A 22,786-nucleotide genomic window follows, 5' to 3' on the forward strand; every position below is an offset into this window, starting at 1 on the left:
CACTATTGCTTAATGGAGGAGTTGCTTCAGGAGGCTCTCCACCCGTTTTCCTATGGTGTAGCATACATAGTGGGCAGAAAGTCGATGAATTGTTTGGGTCTCTTTTGCTCTTCGGAATAAGAACTAACCTAATGCTCTCTTTTATCTGGTGGGAAAAGCGGTTTCCAGCACATAAGTTTGCTTTGATTAATGGCAGCACCGGGATTTTTCTTCGCTCCTTTATACGCTTTCGACTTTTCCAGAGCCTCAGAGTCAGTGTTCGCATTCCGTGGCATGTTTTGCGAGCTCCGCAATTTCGCTGTTCTACCAGTATAACTTCCCCCCCCCCCCCCCCCCCCCCCCCCTCCTCGTTCCTCTCCGCGGCATAGCGTGACGAAGACAACCTATTATCTGTTCAACCGTCTGTTGCGCTGCATTGGTACTATTGGTCAGGCATTCTCCAGTAACGATGCAGAGAACATAGCAGAGTCGATTTTGGGTGCGACTTACGCGATTACATTTAAATCTACTTGAATGCTCTAAACTGAATAGAACTTAAAACTCAGAATTTAACACTAAGGCTTAATATTTCATAACATAAGACTGGAAACAAACTATCGAATTTAAGACTTAAAACATAAGACTTAGAACATAACACCTTAGTTTTCAAACATAGATCTTGAGATTATAACTTAATACTAAAATATAGAACTGAAGATTTAAAACATGGAACTTAAGACTTCAAACCTAGAACTTTCGTCTTTAAACCTATGTAGAACTTAAGTCATACAACTTAGAACTTGAGACTTAAAAGATAAAACTTCAAACACAGAACTTAATTCTACAAACACAGAACGTAGGACTTAAAATATAGAACTTAAGACAAAAACCAAAGAATTGAAGTATTTAATCATATAACTTAAGACCTAAAATATAGATATTGAGTCTTAAAACATAGAACTTATAACATAAAGCTTAAGTCTTAGCACATAGAACTAAATTTTGAAAGCAGTACTCAACACTTGAAGCCAAATATTGTAAACTTAAAAAATAGAACTTAAGTCTGAGAACATATAACTTAAGACTTGAAACATAGAACTTACATATATATACAGCGTAGAACTTAACATTTAAGGGCTTCAGTCTCAAATAATATAACTTAAGGCTGAAAACAAAGAACTTAAATGTTAAAATTTAAAACCTAAATCATAAATCATAAAACCTAAAACAAAAATTTAATAACGAAATTCAAGAACTAATATCAAAGTTTTAGGATACAATCTATAATTTAAGCTTTACGTCTAACAACTACATGTTTGGAATTTTTTTAAGTGGAATGCAGTGAATCTAGCGGACTGCGAGTCAACTCCGCACCGCCTATTTAATACTTTGACGCATTTTCTCTAAAATTCTTAAAGGTCGTACAAAACTGCTGCAAATATTTATTTTTGTACGATATTTTAGCTATTTCACCATTTTTGTGCTACTTAAATCTGTCTTCTGTGCCTTTCTGCGGAACTCACACACTTGACCTTTTCTGCTTTGGTATTTGCAGAGTATTTGTGTTGCTTGACTTTATTTTGCGTCCAGATCTTTTTCTGTTGTATTTCTATCTTCAAATCTAAACACTTTTGTGCTACTGTATTTGTGATCGAGGTAGTTGACTTTTTGCACACCAGTCAACCCAGCATGCGTTCTTTTGTAGACGCATGAACAGGTGTTTTTAAAAAAAAATGTCTTAATTGTCTTCAGTTCAAAGAGCTTAAGCATCTAGAATTTTTCTGAAATAGAAAACAAAACGCCATAGTGTCTCAACTGCTTGCTGAATGAAACTTGGCCTCTTCTACGTAGAGTAGAAACACATGCCCTATGTCAGAGGTCGTCAGCTAATGAAATAATTATTTGCGTTCAATTTATATATATATCATATTTACGAACATTTTTTTGAGTGTTAACAAACATACGTGCATACGTCTCGCCTCGTTGCTCGTTAATCACCAACCTAACAACTACATTACGATTATTTTAATCTTACCAACACAGTCACAGTTTAAATTTTATTCACCACTGCTCTAGATACTCCTACAGGCGATGCCATCACCTCTGCAGCAAATAATATATCACTTGAGAATAGTGCACCGATCTAGATATTTAAAGTCATCAGTTGGTCCTTACCTTACCTCCCACTGGGTTTAATAAAGACATTTTCCTAAGCTTTAATCAAATTCGTCTTGTGCTTACTCGTTTGCTTCCTTGTTGGTGTCATGTTCTTATTTTCGCTTCCATATTTAGAAGCATTCCCCCAAGTGAGATGGTCATGCTATGCCAAGCCTAGCTTGCTTGCTGGCATGCCAAGTCATCCAACGCGCTAACTCTAGCAATAATTTGCAAGTACAATGTTGTATTTCTTGGTTTTCTTGGGCATTTCATGTTGCAAGAGTAGAAATAGCTTTGCAAAAGAGACCAAAAAAACAAAAAAAAAAAAAAAACGTACACGATGCAAGCAGGCTACTCCGTTCAACTTTGTACGTTGGTATGTTTGTCTGGGAAGATGTTGTTGCATGCAACATTTGTCTATGAAATGTTGCAGCTGTGCTGCATTTCCGCATCTGTTGGTGTATATGTTAGTGTGCATATAAATACAGTAGGAGATATACGAAATGGGTCCATGTTTTCTTACAAAATTCAATCAAAAATCAATGCTAATTTTAAGATACTGATTTTTGTGTCATGTTACACATAATTGACTGGGTTATTAAAATGCATACTCAAAAAAATTCTGAAGTTCCAAACAAAAAGAACGAAATTTTCGCGAATTTTTGTTATATTTTCGAAAACGGGTTTGAAGTTGGTTTGCATATTTTCATTTACAAACCTCTCTTAGATTCCGAAATTTTCTTATGAAGTTGCTAAAAAATTTAACTTTTAGAAAATTTCAAAATTATAACTACGTAAGACTAAGAAAATTTCTTAAAATGTTGAAGTTTTTTGTGAGAAAGAAAGTTTCAAGTATTTCGATAATTAAAATTATTCAACTAGAAGATTTAAAAAGAGATCTGTTATATCTTTGTCGAAATTTGTGATATTTTCTACATATTTGCTGATAACTTATAAACCTTTCAAAACTACTTTTCTAATTACAAAAAAAAAAACATGATTTTTGAAAATAAGAAAGTTTAGGAAATTATTAAAATCCAAATAAAATAAAAAAATAGAAAGTTGTGATATTTCATAAAGATTTCCTTCTTTTCGGAAACAAAAATTTCGAATTAACAAAAATGTGAAGTGTTGGAAAAACTTGTTTAAAAAACTTCGAAAGTTTGTGAAATTTTGCAACATTTTTCAAATTTGTTTGTTTTTGTCTGCAAATCTGGAATCCTTAGACCCACTTGCAGAGCAAAAACTTAACTATTTAACTAAGAGTTAATCTGATATGCGGGCTAAACTCGTACATTTTTGACAAGTTTTTAAAAGTGATTCTAAAATAAAAAAATAAGTTGCCGCTCAGAATGTGGGCCTTATTCTGTGATGTGATGATACGAAAACAAATTCCGTATATTTTTGGTATGAAACTTTTTATTTCCCTATTTTTCAGAATTAAACTTTCTGATGAAATATTTTAAAATTTTCGAAACTTTTCATATTTTTTTAGAAATACTAAGGTTTTGAAAAACTGCAGACAATTTTTCACCAAAAGATAAATATGAATTTCCTTTTTTTAATTTATGTTATGTTTTTTGTTCACATTCCAACAATATTATATCAATAAAACTTTTTCCGAAAAAACTAAATTTTTCTTATAATTTTTTTAGTGATTCTATAATTCCGAAATCTTATCATTTTTTTGGAATTTCTAAAAAACTTTGTTTTATTGAAAACATTCAACCATTTTTAAATATTTTTAATATTTACTTAGAGAAGAAGTAAGGACCACTCATTAAGGACCACTCATTCTCTGACCATCGTTACATCCAATTCGACTTAGGCTTGGTGAAAAAGCGGAGCGGAAAGTACTTTCCAGATCGGCTAATACGGCCCCAGGATGCTTGCAAAGGCCTGATGGTTCGTAGACCGAAACTAGGGAGGAAACGCTGGATCTACTGCTGGATACACACTTTCCAGGTGCAGCTGGGAACGAACCAGGGGATACACAAAGCTTGACACAAGTAACAGTGCAACCTATACGCCACAACCTAATTACAAGAGAGAAGATATCTTGGGCCATCCAATCTTTTGAACCATTCAGAACTCCAGGGCCGGACGGAGTTACACCTATACAACTGCAACAGTCACTGGAATGCAGCACTAGCTGGCTATATGCTATAATAGGAGGTGTCGTGGCACTAAACCACATCCCAAGTATATGGAAAATATCTAAAGTGGTATTTATTCCCAAGGCAGGCAAGGCATGCCACGCGAAGCCTAAGGACTTCAGACCCATCAGTCTATCTTCGTTTCAACTAAAGGTGATGGAGAGGCTGATGGAAACACATATCAGGGAGGCAGTGAATGACAAACTCTCTGAAGCACAACACGCCTATATGAAGGGTAAATCAACCGAAACGGCATTGCACGAAATTACATCGTGCATAGAGAGATCGTTCTCCTTCAAGGAATACTGCCTGACAGCCTTCCTAGACATAGAAGGAGCGTTCAATCACATTAAACCCGACTCAATCATTAAGGTACTGACTGATCTGGACATCGATTCTCATCTGGTGGGTCTTGTGCACCAATTGCTGCTATGCAGGGTAGTACAGGCAGAAATTGCAGCGGTATCGGTGAGCAGGTTCGTCAGTAGGGGAACTCCCCAAGGTGGAGTCCTATCCCCTCTGCTGTGGGTCTTGGCGGTGAATCAGCTGCTAAGGGACATGGAGGAGGGGAGGGGCTGTAAAGCTATAGCACATGCTGACGACCTTGCTTTGGTGATAAGTGAGAAGTTTCCACAAACGCTCTGCGATATGATGCAGGTGGAATTAAGAAGGGTCGAAGCATGGGCCGTTGATAATGGTCTGGGTGTGAACCCAAATAAAACGGAGCTGGTGCTCTTTACGAGGAGGTATAAGATACCACGTCTTTCAACTCCAGTGCTGGCAAACACAGTGCTTAAGTTAAGTGAGTCCGCCAACTATCTAGGGCTCACACTTGAGAAGAAATTGAACTGGACACAAAACACCACGGAACGTGTCCGTAAGGCTACAATTGCCCTCTACACATGTAAAGGGGCAATTGGAAGGAAATGGGGTATGTCCCCCATGATAGTATATTGGATATACACGGCCATAGTTAGGCCAATATTGCTATACGGGGTGGCGGTATGGTGGCCCGCCCTGAATAAATCCTCGACGGTTCTTGCTCTTCAAAAGGTGCAAAGATCTGCACTACTATGCATAAGCGGAGCCAACCGCACAACGCCAACGGAGGCTATGAATGTAATACTGAACCTACTACCCATAGATATAGTAGGCATTAAATATGCAGCATGTGCAGCTATCAGGCTGAGGAAACTGACCACATGCTCGCACTGCAAACATACTAAAATTCTCGACAGATTCTGCATACCAGAATGGACAGATTTCTGCAAACCACATACCAACTTTAACAAGGGATACGAGATATTAATCCCTGAGAGGGAACAGTGGGCGAATGACTCTGATTGGCCCACTAACAGCATTCAGATCTACACAGATGGATCTAAACTGGATAACAGGGTCGGAGGGGGTGTCTATTCGGAACGATTGGGGATACAAAGATCGTTTCGCCTTCCGGATCACTGTAGCGTATTTCAGGCCGAGCTTGCGGCCATACAAGACGCTGTGGACTGCCTTAGGGAGAAGGCAGTCTCTCAGAAACATATTTATATTTTCTCAGACAGTCAGGCAGCACTGAAAGCCCTTGACTCTGTTACAGCTAATTCTGAAACTGTAGTAGGCTGTCGCAGATCACTTAACGTGATGGATGAACAGTTTACTCTGCATCTGGTATGCGTTCCGGGACATAAGGGCATACCAGGTAATGAGATGGCGGATGAGCTTGCAAGAAAGGGTACATCCCTTCCACTTTCACCATCCTGGAAGAGGTTGGGCATGAAGCTCTCCACCTGCAAGCTCAAGATAAAGGAGGCTCTACTGATGGAATCGGGAGCCAGGTGGAAGCATCATGATAGATGCCACACGGCAAAACTCACATGGCCGGAATGGAATGAGAAGAGATCGCGAGAGCTTCTCACCCTCCGTAAGAGGGATATTTCCTTGGTTGTAGGTCTTCTTACGGGTCATGTTTGTATTGGACCGCATGCGGAAAGGATTAGCGCTCCATTTAATGATAATTGTAGAAGCTGCGGCAACGAAGAAGAACCTGAAACTGTTAGGCATCTACTCTGTGAATGTCCAGCGCTCGGTAGAAGAAGGCAACGTTTTATGGGCAAGATGTTTCTCGTAGATCTGACTGATATAGCTGAGGTCAATACACGACGCTTAGTTAGCTTCATAAACTCAACGGAGTGGTTTGATTAGGAGAGTAGGAACAAATCCGTGTGGTTTCACAATAGGCCTATAAAGGCCTAAGTGTGTGTGTGGACGGCAGCCACTTGAACCCAACCTAGAGAAGAATTTTCAGAATTTTGAAGTAATTTGTTTCAGCTAAAATTTTTGGATATATATGAATCAAATCCGTTATGAAAACAATTTTGAAATTTCTAGAGAAACAAATTTTTTTTCTAATAACAAATAAAATTCTCAAAATTTTTTTTTAAATTTTTTGTAAACTAGAAATTTATGGATTTGCTTTGAATTTTAAAAATCTGAAATATTATTATGAAATTTGAAACTTCTAAAAAATATTTATTTTAACTGGATTTTCCGAAAAAATTTTTAATTTTATCTAAAAAAAAATATAAATATTTTAATATAAAAAAATTCTGCCTGTCGAAAAAACAATTATTTTTTTAAAAACTATTTTTCAGTAATAAATAAACATTTGAACATTTTTTTTAGTTATTCATTTTAGTACTGTTTTAAATTCCTTTTTAGTAAATTTCAAACTTAAATTTTTTATATGATCGTGAGTTTTCGATTTGAAATCATTTTTTTTTTTTTAATTCTGAAAATTAAGTAGTCAGTCTGCAAATAATTTGAAATCACCAATTAAATTTCACTGTCACATTTTACATGCTTGTAACTGTATTACTTTTAGTGATCGTTCAACTATGCTGGACAAAGCAAGCATACCTAATAAGCAACATTCATTGTCTTAGCTGACTTTGGCTTTTGTGACCATGGCCTTTTGATTGCAACTAGAAAAACAAGATTGGCGTTTACAGTTAGCTCATAGAATGTACATATTTACATATAAGCACCGCCTAACGAGTTTTACACAAGTGCCACTGACTTTGGTTGCTTCGGTTATGGTCATAGCTGTTGCCCTCCAACACCCGCTGGCTTATAAATTCCAAACCCAGCTTGGCGCAACGAATATATTTTGATATTTTCTTTGCCTTTTATGATATTATTTTATTTATTTGTATTTGTTGGAATTCCTGTTCTGTTTAAATTTTTCAATATCTTGTTTGTTTTACTTTGCAATTCTCATGTACTATGTGTCGTATATATTGTTGTCGTTGTTGTTATTCTTTCCATTTTTAGTCATAAATCATAGCTTGGCTTAGAATTTCTACGCGAACCTTTTTTCTAATATTTGTTATTTTTCTTTTTCTTATTTTTGTTGGTTGTAAACAACTTGTGTTTGGTGTTGTTGTTTGTTCGTTCGTCAGCGAACCTGGTGATTTGCACTGGAGCGGCTGTCGTTACAAAGAATTGTAAATGATGCTCAAATTCGCTCAAGTTCATTTCAGCCATTAATTTCCCTACCACATTGGCTGCCATTGTAGTTACCCTTGCGGCGGACATGTCTAGGCAGGGACATATTCTAGGCAGGTATACATAACACGTTTTGGACGCATCGCTTTGCTTTGACACTTTGACAGCGACATAAGATGACAATTGAACGCTCGGTCGCTTTATTTTTTGCGTGCAAAAAATTACACTGAAGACGGCATAACGCCGACACCGGTTTGTCTCCAAACCAAATTTGACACGGGATGACGAAAAATCGGTTCAAAAGAAATTTACCAATGATCGTTACTGAACTTTGTTCTAGTAGTATAGTGTCAATCAGAAATGACCCTCGTAACTTCCCTAATGAAATTACTCCAACTTCCTTTTCTAAGATTGCTTCATAGCCTCAGTAATGAATGACTATATTCACAGAGAAAGTTCAGGTCGATTCGAATATGACCAGAATCAAAACTCGTCGGCATCTGAAGGTATCATTTTTACTCTTCGTGGTGATTAAACTTCGAGTTATTATATGATAAGTTTCTCGAAAAGTTAGGAAACATTTTCATGCAGGCGCGTACAGCAGCGCACAAGAAAATCGGAGTGGCATTTTTGTCAAAATTTGTAAATTCAACTTTTATTTTTAAATTTTTTTTCGATAGTTGAAAACAAAAATAAACTTCAATGAATTTTGTAAACCAATATCCAAATGTTTTCGGAAAATTTCGAAAATTCGGAAAAAAGTAAAGCCATGCGCACTTCGTGTGGAAGAAAATATAAAACACCCTTCCGAAAAAAATTGAAAAGGTTGCGTACAAATAATGAAAAGAATTCGATTGATAGAAAAGTTTCAGCGTTCTATATTAAAAAAAAAAGTCAAAAGTGGAACATCCATTGCAATTCGGAGCGGAAGCTTGGCCTTATAAACTCGTCAGCGTTAAAATTAGCATCAGTTGTGAAAAATAGTTACGCAGCGTATATAATTACATATTTTTCCTCATTTTTTTTTTTTTTTTTCATTTTAACTTTTCTCCATATGTGCATTTTGCCACCAACCTGTTAAGTCAGATAAATTTATTTAGCATGCCACGTTAGTGGGGTGTTGTTTTTATCTACTTTACTTAACTATCAAAAAAAGAGAATTGAAAGTCAAGTCTAGGGGAGTAGATTTAGTATTTGTGAGTGGAGAGTACAACATGTTGTTTTGGTCAATACAAATACGCCAATTGAGAGTATGCAATATAACAAGCTAGAGAGAGAAAGAGAGGGAGTGGTACGGAGCCATTCATGCGCTGTTGTGGGAGAATTTTATTATCTGTGTTTTAATGAATTTTTCACCGCTATTTTGGAAGGCACATGCAACAAGCGAAGTCTACATAAAATAATACATCCAAACATATGTATATATTTATATATGCTTATAGATAAGCTAACGGTAAAAGTTTGTAGATAATTAAAAAGTACGTACTTCCGCTGAGGCTTTGTCAGTGTCATTTTGCCATTTTCGAAGCTGTCGCATATTCATCGTCAGTTCAACACAGATTCGGTGGATTTCAGCTGTGAATAATCAGCTGTTGCATATTAATACTAGAGCTTTTAAAGCAATACAATTGCAAAATTTCTTGGGTTTTTGCTCACCTGTGCTCCAGCAAGAAGCGCAAACGTCTTTATCTATCTGTATAAAGAAATCGGTCCAAAACAACCTGGGTTACCCTCGTAATCGGAAAATCTCTGTATAGTGTCCTAGATTGATTTGTTTTCGATAGCTGGAGACGTGTTGTGATAAAACTCCGAAGCCATATGGCGCTTTGCAAGACCAATGCGGCGATACATTTTGCAGCCTATATCAAAGTTTCCATTCTAACAGCAGAATTCCGGCTTCAACTTTTTGGGTCTTGTTTCACATTACTGGTTACCCCCGATGTTTCTTTAGCCCGGAGTAGAGGAACTAAATCAAAATCATACTAAAAATGTTCTTATATTTCAAAGGGTAAATTTGATGTTATTTCACATCTTTTATTCCAGCATCACCCCTATTAAATTTTTAGCACCAACTATTTTCAGAACATTTTAAAGGAAATTTTGCTGAGTCAATTGTGGCGCTAGGGTTTGCCCTCAAGGAAGTGTACTCTCTCCTCTCTTGTAGACCCTTGTCATAGATGACTTCTTTCAGTTCCCGAAATCCAAAGCATTTGACACACAAGAGTATACAGATAACTTAGTAAGGCTTCTAGTGACTCCTTGAGACTGAAAAGATAGCAAGATTGTTAAAATATTCTAGTCAACTATTTGCCAGATAATTTTGCTAGGACTGATCTCAGAGAAAATCCTGGTACAAATATGGTAGAATACCATATAGAAAGAAAATAAGATTTACCGCCTTAAAGTATGCAAACATTTTCCATTTTTGGCTAAGTGTGCCTTTCTGTACAAAAATATGTTGCATATTTCAGGACGTAAATTTATTTTTTTTACTATCCAAGTCTCTTCATAATCTTTGTACATGGATTTCGTACTAAAACACCTTTAGTGAAATATTCCGGCATATTTTTTTAGAACATATTGTTACGAATTTACTGAATTTCCGCTTATTCCAAATCTTCTGCTAACGTTCGAATCACTAAACTGTGGAATAAATAACTCCATTATTCAATAATGCGACATGGCCTTTATTCAAGTACTTCACAATACTACTACTTCTCCACAGATAGCGTGCTTAAATCAAACTCATTACTGATTCTCAGCTTTACCTCCTTTTATACTCTGTGATTTCTCGTTCGCACACTTCTAGGCGTTTCTATTTCTAGAATTTACTTCTCGTTTACAAGCTATAAATTCTTAGCTATAACTACAGATGCACGATTTTATAGCTTGTCACACAGCCCATGCGCGTGTATATGTGAGTAACACTTGCACAAATGATTGCATACTTTTGGGAGTATCTCATATATATGCACGTGTTTGTGCGTTACTCTCCGCTGCTTGTATGGACATATGGGTAGACATAATGATTGTTTTGTTGATTTGCATACAAGTCACTGCTTAGTATCGGCTTAGAGATGATAGTGTCCCTAAGTGTTGCTAATATTCGTCACAATATTAACCCTTTAGGACATACATATCGTTTTATTCAAATCTCCCAAAAAACATTCTCCTCCTGCTCTCAGAATCGCCACGGGCTGTCTTCTTATGTCCCCAGAACACCATCTGCATAATGAGGCGAGAATACTCCCCATCAGGGAGAGAAATGAGATGCTGACCAAACAGTTTCTGTTGAATACCCAGAAACCTGGGCATCCCAACAGACATCTGATTGACGAACCAGCACCGCCTAGGGGCCTAAGGAGTAATCTCCGTAAGCATTTTGAGGAAATACGGCACCTGATAACCCAGCCGTATGAAGCGAAAAAACACAAGCAGGTCCTTGGTGAACTCCATAGACAGGCGTCGGATCTTTATGTCGGGAATTGCCCGGTGAACCCAGTACTTGAAGAAAAATATCCAGAACTCGCGGAAGAGGAACGCATACTCCCCAGGGAGACGCGTGTCACTCTTGCTCAACTTCGTTCTGGATACTGTAACAGGTTAAACTCTTACCTATCCAGAATCAACCCCGACATACAAAATGTATGCCCGCGCTTGCAATGTGTCCCCACATGACACCAACCATCTCTTTAATTGTAATGTGGAACCAACGCCTCTAACACCCCTTTCCTTATGGTCCACCCCTGTTGAAACGGCAAGTTTCCTTGGACTCCCGTTAGAGGATATTGATGACAATTTGTGATCGGTCGCGGCTATTAGGTGGGGCGAGCATTGCTACAACAAGAACAACAACAACAACAACAACAACAACAACAACAACAACAACAGCACAGTGAAATTCTCCTGCGCTTATTTTTGCATGATATTAATGACCTGCAAAATAAGATTTTATTCATATCTCCCAAAAAGACGTTCTTTCTGCAAGGATTTCGTCCAAAAACACCGAAGAACACTCTTAATCATTCGGACCAACCAAAATACTAATTTATTTGTGCCTCAAAAACAGGTGTCAAAAATATTTTTCCGCGATATGACAAATTGGGGGCGCTAGTTAATCTTGAACGCTATGGCAAAGAGTATATATTTGTTAAGAGGCGTCACTCGATACTTTTGTTGTTACCAAAGCAAATTACTCGATGTTTTCTCAAGGTAGTCGTTGGTTTTTTTGTCAGATGTATTTATAAAAACGCCTTCTATACATTTTCGTGGGGTATTTGTGTTTATTTTATTGATTGTATTAAATTAATTAATTCTCTTTCCAAAAATTGTAATTATGCAAGGTCACTTCGCCGCATAAATATATAGGATGCAGTTAAAGAAAACTAAACAAAACTTCCTTGAGAATCACATTCGACATGACAGGGTTGCTTTGGCAACAACAAAAGTATCGAGTGCTATGGTATGTAAACTGATGATGCAAACTTGCAAGGCAGTGAATTGTTTGATTTAGCATTTTCTCCTCTTTAAAATAAAGTATTTCATAGAAAAGTTGTGAGTGCAAAAGGTGAGGGTGTGTCGACGATGAGTTTACTTCCGCGTGAAAGTGTGGGCGTGCTTGTGTAAAAAAATTTCATAGCAGAATACAATTTGTTGACTACTGCCCCTCATTGCAACTCTACAAAACGATTACACTCTTCTAGCACTAAAAATGTTCTCTTCACATGCTCTTAAAAACATAATTCTTAAATTTTTCGTTAACTGTAAACTCTGCTTGCTGACTCTTCCGCAAAATGTTTCATCTTTCTATTCTCTCTAGCTCTTTGCTAGCTTTCTCTCAGTTAATTTGTATAACATATGGCATCGATGTCTTCATTCACACACATCATCCAACAACTTTTGTGTCTGAATTATTCTACATTCCATACATAAATATTTTCTCCATACCGTTGCTCATTTTCTCTGCTCAGTCGCTCGTTTGTTCTTTCGTTCATATGCATGTATATGAGTACGTTCGTTGGGTATCAACTTTTTTCTCTGTGTATGTTTTGGCTCTTTTTTCTGGTTTTTTTTATCTTATGTATTGTCGGCTTTCGCCTGCTACTGCCCCAACAACACACACACACCACCAAAACATATTAAACTCGAAACGAAAAACTTAATACTCTGAGCTAATTTTTTGTGTTGCCGCCGCAATTTTCATTGCAGACTTTGCGACTTCAATTCAGTTCGCGATGGAACTTTGAACATAGTGGGTCGTATTTTTCCCGTTATATGAAGAAAGTATATTTGTCGTAACGTCAACAACGTGTCTCCTCTCGTTTCGTCTCGTCTTATCGTCGTCGTCGCCTTTTTTGGTCGTTTTTAATGTAAAACAAAAATATTGAAAATAATAAAAAATTTGAAAATTTAATAAAAGTGGTGAAAGTGTGCATTTTTTTGCGCTGAAAATATTTTTCGCTGAATCAATCAAATTTTCATTTAAAGAGATAATTTTCCAAGTGAAGTAAGCAAAAAATATTCGCACCCGCCCGTTATTTTTGGTTGAAACACTTTTTTGTTTATACTTTGAGAAGTGAGTAAAACGAATTATTTTTATTGTTTGTTTGTTGATTGTGGCATGTTTGAGAGGAAAAAGCTTGAAAAGCGGTGGACAAAATAAAAAAGAAAAATTGAAAAAAAAAAAAAACAATATTGTGTTATAATCAATTGTTAAAAGCCAAAATAATGAACCCGGTCTTGAGAACCAAACATTTTTAACAATGAATAATTTAAAGGGAAAAAACCCTTACTTAAGTTATTTCAAAAACTTTAATCAAAAAAACCGTTTTTACTTGCTTCAACCGTAGCGGTAAACAATGGAAATTAAAAGTTTACGATTTAAGCGAGTATTCCACAAATGTGAATACCTTTAAAGTTTTAAATTTTGTTTTCCGGAGTTTAAAAAAAAAAAAAAATTTTAAGATAAAAAACAATATTTTAATTTCCCAAAAAAAAAAACCAAAAACAAGAACAAGTTCAAGTTGAAAACATTAGTTTTTATACGTCGGCTAATTTTGCGAGAAGATATCTGAGCTCGAAATCGAGCTAGAGGTCTTATCATAATTTGAAATTGTTATTGCTTTGATTTTTGAAAAAAATTGGTGACAATTTTCTGAAATTTCTTTTACAAAAATGCATCATAAAAATGATAATCACAGCAATAAATATCTTAAAAAAATTATCTAAAAAAATTAAATTTTTTACCGAAATAGCAAAAAAAAATTCCACTTAAAAAGTTTTAACTGAAATAAATTTTGAGAGAATATTTTTTATACGAATACGAGGATTGCTATTTATATTTTGAGCCTTGGCAACACTAATTGTTTGCCGGCACCATCTGACGTTTTCAATTGAAAGTTTAACCTTTTTAAGCATAACCTTTTTCAGAAAATTTCGACATTTGAGCACAACTTGTGTTGTTTACAGTAACTTAAAAATTGTATCTCAGCGAAAAAAGGGAATTAACTCGTGAAAATTTTCGTGCGATGATTTTTTACGACTTTCGACGTGGATTATCAAGACAGGAGTGCTTTGAACAACTTACTTCCACTTGTGGTGATGAAGCCCCATCCTTTGCCAGTGTGAAACGCTGGTATAACGAATTCCATCGTGGCCGCCATTCGCTCAGGGACGATAGTCGTAAAGGTCGTCCAAAATTAGTTGTTGTGCAACAAAACATTGACGCTGTGCGCGAACTTATATTGCAAGATCGTCATACGACTTATCGTGGGATTGAGGCATCCCTGGGCATTAGTATGACGAGCATCAATAAGATATTGCATGAACATTAGCTGTGAGGGAAATTTGTTTGCGTTGGATCCCGCATAATTTGACAAAGCTCAAAAATATGCTCGTGTCAATTGATGCAAAGAAATGCTCAAGAAATACAATCGCGGTGCATCATCAAAAGCTGTATATAACATCTACACAGGTGACGAATCTTGGATCTATGCGTATGAGCCCGAAACAAAACAGCAATCCACTGTATGGGTCTTCCAAGATGAGCCAAATCCGACAAAAGTGATTCGTGCGCGAAGCACTTCGAAGCAAATGATCGCCTGTTTCTTCGGAATAACTGGAAATGTGGCTACCGTGCCATTAGAGCAACGAAGAACGGTGAATTCCGAATGGTACACAACCATTTGTTTGCCAGTAGTGCTTGGTGAAATACGGAAGAAGAAGCGGCAACGAGGGATCATTCTTCATCATGACAATGTCAGCTCTCACATATCGGCTCAAACAACCGTCTATTTGACTGGCCAAAAGGTCGAATTAATGAATCACCCTCCGTACAGCCCTGATTTGGCGCCAAATGATTTCGTTTTATTTCCGCAAATCAAGAATAAATTGCGTGGTCAACGTTTTTCGGCCCTTGAGTAAGCCGTTGATGTATTCAAAATGATTGGAGATACCTCAATCTGAGTGGAAAAAGTGCTACAAAAATTGGTTTGAACGCATGCAAAAGTGTATTGATTACCATGGAGAAAACTTCGAAAAATAATAAAGCAACTTTCGATATTAAATTACTCTCTTTTCATTATTGCGCTCAAAATATAAATAGCAACCCTCGTAAACTTAAAATGAATAAATTAAAAAAAAAAAATTATTTAAAAAAGTTTACTTATCATAACAATAATAATAACTAAAAAATATTACTTAACATCACTAAACCTTAAAATGTATCCTCCAAAAACCTTAAAAACTCAAATTTAACTAAAATCACTAAATAGTAATAAAAAAAACCAAAGCTGTTCAATAAATACGAAGGAAATCCCATACAGCAACAACGTTATACAATGGCCCCGAACATCGCGTAATTTTGAGGTGTCCATTGTGGACATAACTCTTTCAGAAACAGCGAATAAAAATACTGATGATGACTCACAGGTCTGGTTCACGGATGAATAAAAATTTGATGACGGAAAATCGGAAAGCGGGCATCTATGGGCAGAAATTCAACAAAATTGATACCTGTGGGATACTATCTCACTATATTTAAGGCAGAAATCAGTGCAATAGAAGTTTGCGATAGAGAATGAGGCTTACCCTCGAGGAGTATCCTCATTATTTCAAACAAACAGGCAGCCGTACGTGCTTTGCGGTCTTACACAATTACTTGTGGATGAATGCAATGAATGAGTCTTAAATGATATGGGAGGCAAAAACATGGTTTTTTAAGGATGGCTTCCCGGACATTAGGGACATGAAGGTAACGAATAGGCAGAAAACCAAGCCATGCAGGGTGCTATAGCAGCACTGCATTGTCCTGAGCTCTAGTGTGGACTCAAAAATACACACTAGGCAAACCATAAGTAACTAGGAAACAAAGCAGTTAAAGCAACACTGGGTTGTATACCCAGAGCAAAGACAGGCCTAATTGTTCATACTCTAGACGCAACCAGAGTATCAGCCAAACAGTAATCTAAGCAGAGAGGACCTACGAGCTCTCACCTGGTAGTATGCGGCACACTGTAGTTTACGATATCATAATCTATCCGATACACAAATGTGCCACTTTTGTGAGCTGCGGGATGAAATCCCAGTTTACGTTCTTTGCGATTGCCGGGCAGAGACTCTTTCATTTAGGTGGCGTAGATTTTATTCCCTTCATGGTGTGGAGTAAAAATACATTAAAGGCCTTCATACACAGTAATATACTGAGAGGTCAAGCACAATAGATTTAAATAGAGATCGAGACCTAATAATGATAATAATAATAAATACGAACACTTCAAGACGACTACAGTTACTATAATTGGAATTTCAGCTTAATAAGCGTGATAACTCAATTTCAGTTACTACTGTAGCAGCAACCCTTATTATGGAATTATATGGAAAGGATGCCTTTGAGCTAAACTATCTTATCTGACATCTAGAAAGTCACATAACAGCCTTTAATCTGACAAATCTGCGAAAAGGCATTTCTGCATGATCTCTTAGCTCAGCGACAGCATTTTCTTAGTATAAAATTAAAGGGGAGTTTCCGAGGTCCCCAGCGGAGCGCTTTTCAGGGTTTCTGATCACAGGCTTGCTTATATGTATGCTCAGAAAACAGTTTTCCCTGTGATCGGTGTTCAAATGAAATGTAGTATGTGGAGATCACCGGCGTTTCAGTGCAACCTTGGAATTAAATGAAAAATCATTGATTTTCCGGCAGGCCACCTCCGTTGCCATTTTTCATTTTAACATTGACAACGCTTAAAGCAATTTGTCTTCAAACCAATGTCGGGCCCAAAATTGTTCCAATTGCTTCAACCATTCACTGTGTCAATGCAACAAAGCGAATTCGTTAATTCATTGTAGCGAAGTCTGGCCAGATTTTTTTTAAATTAGTTTTAAATTTCAATTAATATCTGAAAACTTTTGATTGAAAAATAGTAAATATTCAAAAATAATAACTGTTTTGAATAGAACGATAAACAATTAAAATTGTATGAATTGAAATGACAAAATTTTGAAAAATATTTAAATAAAAAAAAAAATGCATTAGAAGGAAGGAGAACTCATTACCAGGCGTTGTTATCCTAACAGCACAAAAAAAAAAAGTGGCTGGGGGGGGGGGGGGGGGGGGATAAAAGAAAAAACTATAAAAATTAAAAATAAAACAATAAAGAAATGGAAAAAGAAGAAATATACAAAAATAACTTTAAAAAATTGTTGAAAATATGAAAAGAATTTAATCGGCAAATGATAAAAGAAAAAATTTTACTTGCACTGGAAATAAGTATCAAAAATTTAAAATTACCACTTAATTTTTTTAGTTGTTTTTAAAAAATACATACATTAAAATATAAATAAATTCTTGTTATAAATAATTAAAAGTTTATCAATTGAAATAGAGTTTGGAATTCTTACCTGAAATAAATAAAACTTGGCTAAATGAAAATTCGCATAGGAAAACCATAATAAAAAAAATTTACAATTAAAATTATTTTTAATACTTCAAAAAAAAAAAACAAAAAAAAAAAAAAAACAAAGTATATTCTAAAACTTTTTATAAATAAATTTATTTAGAAATAAAATCGCAAAATATTTAAACAAGGCATTTTGTTATATCCAGGTACAGCTATTATTGTTATTGTTGCTGCTAAACCGGTTCCACTTGTTGGGCGTGTTCTGTGTGTGAGCATGTAATTTAAAAACCAGCTGCACAGCGCCTTGTGGTATGCTATAAAAAATTTTAAAATTAATTTCAGTGTTGAAACGTGCATGCACATAGTTTCTAAGTATTTGTCATTGCGAGTATTTATAGGTAAAAAATAAGCAAATAATATTAATAATAACAACAAATACAATTATAAATAAATTTTTCTGTATACAAATCGTTTTTAACACATCACTCACCCGCTCGTATTCGCCAACGAAACAGTCAAATTGACATTCTGCATTGCGCGCCCTTCGCGTGCTTTAGGAGTACAAGCTTTTTTCTGTCGTTCAAGTATATGTAAGCGTGTACGTGTGTGTGTGTGTATGTATGTATGTATGTGCGCGTGTTTGGTGTGGATTAAAAAGGATTTTATGTAGATTATTGCACGCAAATATAAAAAGAGACAACAAAGAACAACACAAAGATAGCGGCAGCAATGAGTGACAGTCAGTCAGTCGCGTGGCAATCACGGCATACAATAAACAATAACAAAAACAAAAATGACGACGTCATTCGTATATATATTATGCTATTTGCTTTTCGCAGTGTAAAATAGGATTAAATTTAATTGAAACTGGCTTGTAAGAGCATTTTTTTTTAACGTGTTGTGATAAAAACAGTCAAAAAACAAAAATAAGGGCCTATATAAATATATCAAAATTGAGCGTGTGAAAAGTGCCGAAAAAATTTAAAAATGTTTTGAAAAAATGTAAATGTTTTAAAAAAATTTAAATGTTTTAAAAAAATTAATAATTTTTAATGTTAAAAAAATCAAAAAGATCTCTACCAAAGTTTATTAGAAAGTATTTTAACAAAAAAAAAAAAAACAAAGTGAATAAAAAAAAAATTTAAAAAAAATATACATATATATGTGACCCAGTCTATGAAAAGGTGGTTTATGACTCAAAAAAGAAATTGCGAGAAACAACTGTTAAAGATAAACAATGCATTTCTTCAGTTTCTTAGTAGTTGTCATTTTTTTGAGCCATAAGCCACTTTTTCATAGACCGGGTCACATATAAAGTTGAAAAAATTCGACTTTTTTTAAATTTTGAAAAATAGTCAAAATTTTTAGTTTTCATAATCAAGTTGATTATTAGAAACAATTAGATTAGATTAGATTAGAACATTTTTTTTAAAAGTTTGAAATTTGAAAAAAAAAATATTTAACAAATATCTAAAATTTTCGAAAAAGTTTATAATGATCAATTTTTTTTTTAATTTTTATTTAAACCCTATTAAAGAAAAAAAATTTAAGTCAGATCAATTAATATCAATAGATTTTACAATCTGCCATTTTGTAAAAATTTTATTTAATTTAATTTAGTTAAATTTATATGAAGTTTGGCAACACAAAAATAAAAAAAATTTTAAATCGTTAGCGGATTATTCGATAATCATTTTGTCAAAAATGTTAACTCAAATTGAAAATTTCGTTTAATATTTCAAGCATCAATTTTTTTGTTTACATCCCAAAAATTTTAAAGTAGTATAACTAAATTTTTAAAAAATAAAATTTACAAATAAATTAATTTATGAAAAATTTACTTGAAGTAAATGTTTTGCAAAACCAACTATTATAAAAAATCCGAAACTAACACTAAAACATTCTGTTTTTTTTCTTTCAGAAAATTTTAAAATAATTTTTTTTTTATATGCTTCACTCACATTTTGGAACAAGAGCCTTAAAGCAAACAATAACAAAAAAAAATTAAAAAATTTATTTGAAAACATTAAAAAAATGTGTTTATTAAACAAAATTCAGTTTTTGAAAAAGTTTTTCTTCAGTATTTAAAAAACTGTAAAAAAATTTATTTGAAGATATTACAAAAAAATTTAAATAAATTAGAAAATTTCAAAAAAAAAAAAAAAAATTGAATGCTTACATTTTTTCAAAACTTTTTAAATAAGCGTTTTTATGATTAAATTGTGTATAGTTTTAATATTTTTGTCATAGATAAAGCAAGTGCAGTGATCGAAGAAGCGTCGAGTCCAAATTTCAGTTGATACACTGAAACGAAAAAGCTATAACGTAAAAACAATAAATCAATTGGGCACATTGTATAAAATATATTATTTACTTTTATTTTGAACCACAAATTTAAAAAATATCAGCAATCCGTGGAAGAAATATATTGCAAAAATCACGTCACAAAATTCACAAAAAAAAAAAAAATAGCAGTTCCCAAAAGATTCTTAAATCAAATTACAAAAAAGTTCAATATTTTTACAACAAAAAAACATAAATACACACGCATGTGATTGCTTCTTTAAATAAGCTAAAACTCGAGCGCAAGTGCAATAAAAAAGAATTTACTATTTCCTAGAAAAAAATTTAGCTCACAAATTTAAATTATTTATATATAACTTAATTAGAAAATTTCACAAAAAACCAAAAAAATTATTGAAAAAAAACAATAATTCTAAAAAAAAGTGTAAACAATTACCACAAAGTTATTTTATAAAATTCAGTTAATTAAAGCAAAATTAGCAGAAATCAAAAACGCAAAATTTCAAAAAAAAATCTTGTAAAGAAAAATTTAATATAAAATACTGACAAAAATGTATGCACAAATATTTGCAAACATTTTTTAATTTGTTTAAATTAAAAAGACTGCACACTGCAAAAAAATCTAACGAATACAGCATCTATACAACAAACTCCAAAATAATAAAACAAATATTTAGCAAACCAAAAAAAAACCTAAATAAATACAACACCAACATTCTTTACGTGAATCAAAATTTATCGCCTAGCTCGCCATTAAGCTGCATACCAACAACAACAACAATATCACTAATAAAAAACATAATTCTGAGCCCCAAAGCGTAAGCGTAATGTAATTTCACTGCAATTTTTTTATTGTTGTTTTACTGGAATCACTGATTTGTGAGTTTATATCAGTTCAGTAAATTTGTATATGTATATGTATGTGTGTGTAATTGTTGCATACTGCGTCGCAGCAAATAATCCACAACAACAACAACCGGATGCTTTAATTTAAAAAACACTCATAATATATATAAATCAGTTTCCTGCTGAAGATAAGCAGTAAAAAAGGAGAGCAAAATATCTATATTAAAAAACAAAAACAAAAAATATTTATCTAGTGTAAATTTAAAACAAACCACAAATTATAGCAAATATCTGTATTATGCTTAAAGTTATATTAAACATCAAAAACTAAAAAAAAAAAATTGTGTTATAAAAAATTTCAATTGTATTGCAAAAAATTTCTCTGAGTCACCCTATAAAAGTGTACATGCGTGTCTATGTGTGTGCAAGTGCAATAAATATCAATAACTCACACACTCACGCCAAAATAAGCGCTTCCAAAAAATTGTAAACAACAAAAAAAAGTAGTGAAATCGTTTAGTTAAACATTAAAGCACTAAATCAACGCATTAAAACTACAAATAAGTGCAAAAAAACAACTACAAAACTAAAATAAATCACAAAAAGCCGAAAAAGCCAAACGGAAATAGCAGCAATATGGTCGTTTTGGAGACTGCCGCTTTATTGGGCGGCCCCTATGCACAGGGTGCCCCCGCATTAAAAATGGTGCCAAAACGTTATATTGGATTACATCAATGGCTGGGACCGTTGCGTAGCAAAGAGCTTAAGGAGCAAATTGTAAGTAACATTTAGAGAGATAGAGAGTGAGGTTTACAATGCTAGTTTATTATTTTTGACTTCGTTTTATTGTGGCTGAAATGCAAAGGATTCAGTGGAACATTGACTCAGCTGCAGAACGAAAAATTTTTGAAAGTAGTATGCGTGTAAAAGGAGTGTAGCGAAATAATTTTGAGCATAGAACTTACGTACGCGATGTTCACTGCTTGATGGACAAACGCAAACTGATTCACTGATTCTCAGTCGTTGCGCTCACACGACAAGTAGATGCCGAATAGTTTTCTAATGCTCTAGGAGAGTGCGCTTCAAAACTGAAACTGCGACTTGGTGAGACTATTGTGATCGTCATGGTAGTAGTTTAACGAGCAACGAAACAAGACAAATGTACGCCTTGTTTGCTTACATTCAAAAAGTTAGCTATAAAAATAGTAAATTATTACATAGGAGTAATAATTGAAATTAAATATACTGGAAAGATTGAAAAAATCTACTATTCCGCGTTTGAGCTTTTGTTTGCAAAATATGTTTTTGATAAATGGGTAAATGATGTTGCTACTCCGCCTGCTCAGAGAATACTAGCACATTCAATAAACGATATAGTGAAGAAATCTGTGAATCGAGTTTGCACAATTGTGCTATAAAATGATAAACCCTGCTCTTTAGGTCATCTCTGCTCAAGTGCAATTATGTTATGAAAGAGATAAAATCGGCTGCTCCTCTATTCTTTCTGTTGACGCTCGAGCAGTATATTTGCATATACTTATGTTGCTGATAAGGATAATAATGGTCCTAACGGACGAGTCGTATGTTCTGATTTCTCTGGTCCTGATAAAGAGGGCTTATGAAACTCTAATTGGACAGTAATGAAAGGTGGAGACATCCAATAAATAAAGGCGCTGAAAAACTCAATTGAAGGTGCTCCCATTAGCTTTAGTCATCGCGAACCAAGGATGATAATAAGTATGAAATGATAAATTCACTTACAATTTATTCAATCCGTGGAAGTAGTTCTATGATTTTCGCTTGATCACCTCATATAACCATTTTATATCGTTTTATATATCGTCATTTTTGTTCCAATATGAGAACCATCTATACATCATTTAACCATTTCTGCTGTAGAATCATGGGTTTCAATTACCGTTTGCTAATTTAATTCATCTATTG

General features: G+C 34.4%; 1 protein-coding gene across 6 annotated transcripts in view; it reads left to right on the forward strand.

The window, feature by feature from the left end:
• Positions 1-13,043: 13,043 nt before the first annotated feature.
• The window catches only part of pum (pumilio), a 631,542-nt gene continuing 621,799 nt past the window's right edge, over positions 13,044-22,786 (forward strand). For 2 of the 6 annotated variants that reach the window (XM_067757886.1, XM_067757898.1), the window contains exons 1-2: positions 13,044-13,371; positions 19,943-21,619. In XM_067757886.1, the coding sequence (XP_067613987.1) occupies positions 21,479-21,619 (141 nt within the window). In that variant the 5' untranslated portion in view covers positions 13,044-13,371; positions 19,943-21,478. Of the gene's footprint in view, positions 13,372-17,801; positions 18,695-19,942; positions 21,620-22,786 lie in introns of those variants that run through there. The other 4 variants (XM_067757890.1, XM_067757904.1, XM_067757888.1 and 1 more) reach the window with 4 other exon arrangements.

This window comes from Eurosta solidaginis, chromosome 1 (genome assembly GCF_040869045.1).
Source record: "Eurosta solidaginis isolate ZX-2024a chromosome 1, ASM4086904v1, whole genome shotgun sequence".
NCBI lineage: Eukaryota > Metazoa > Arthropoda > Insecta > Diptera > Tephritidae > Eurosta > Eurosta solidaginis.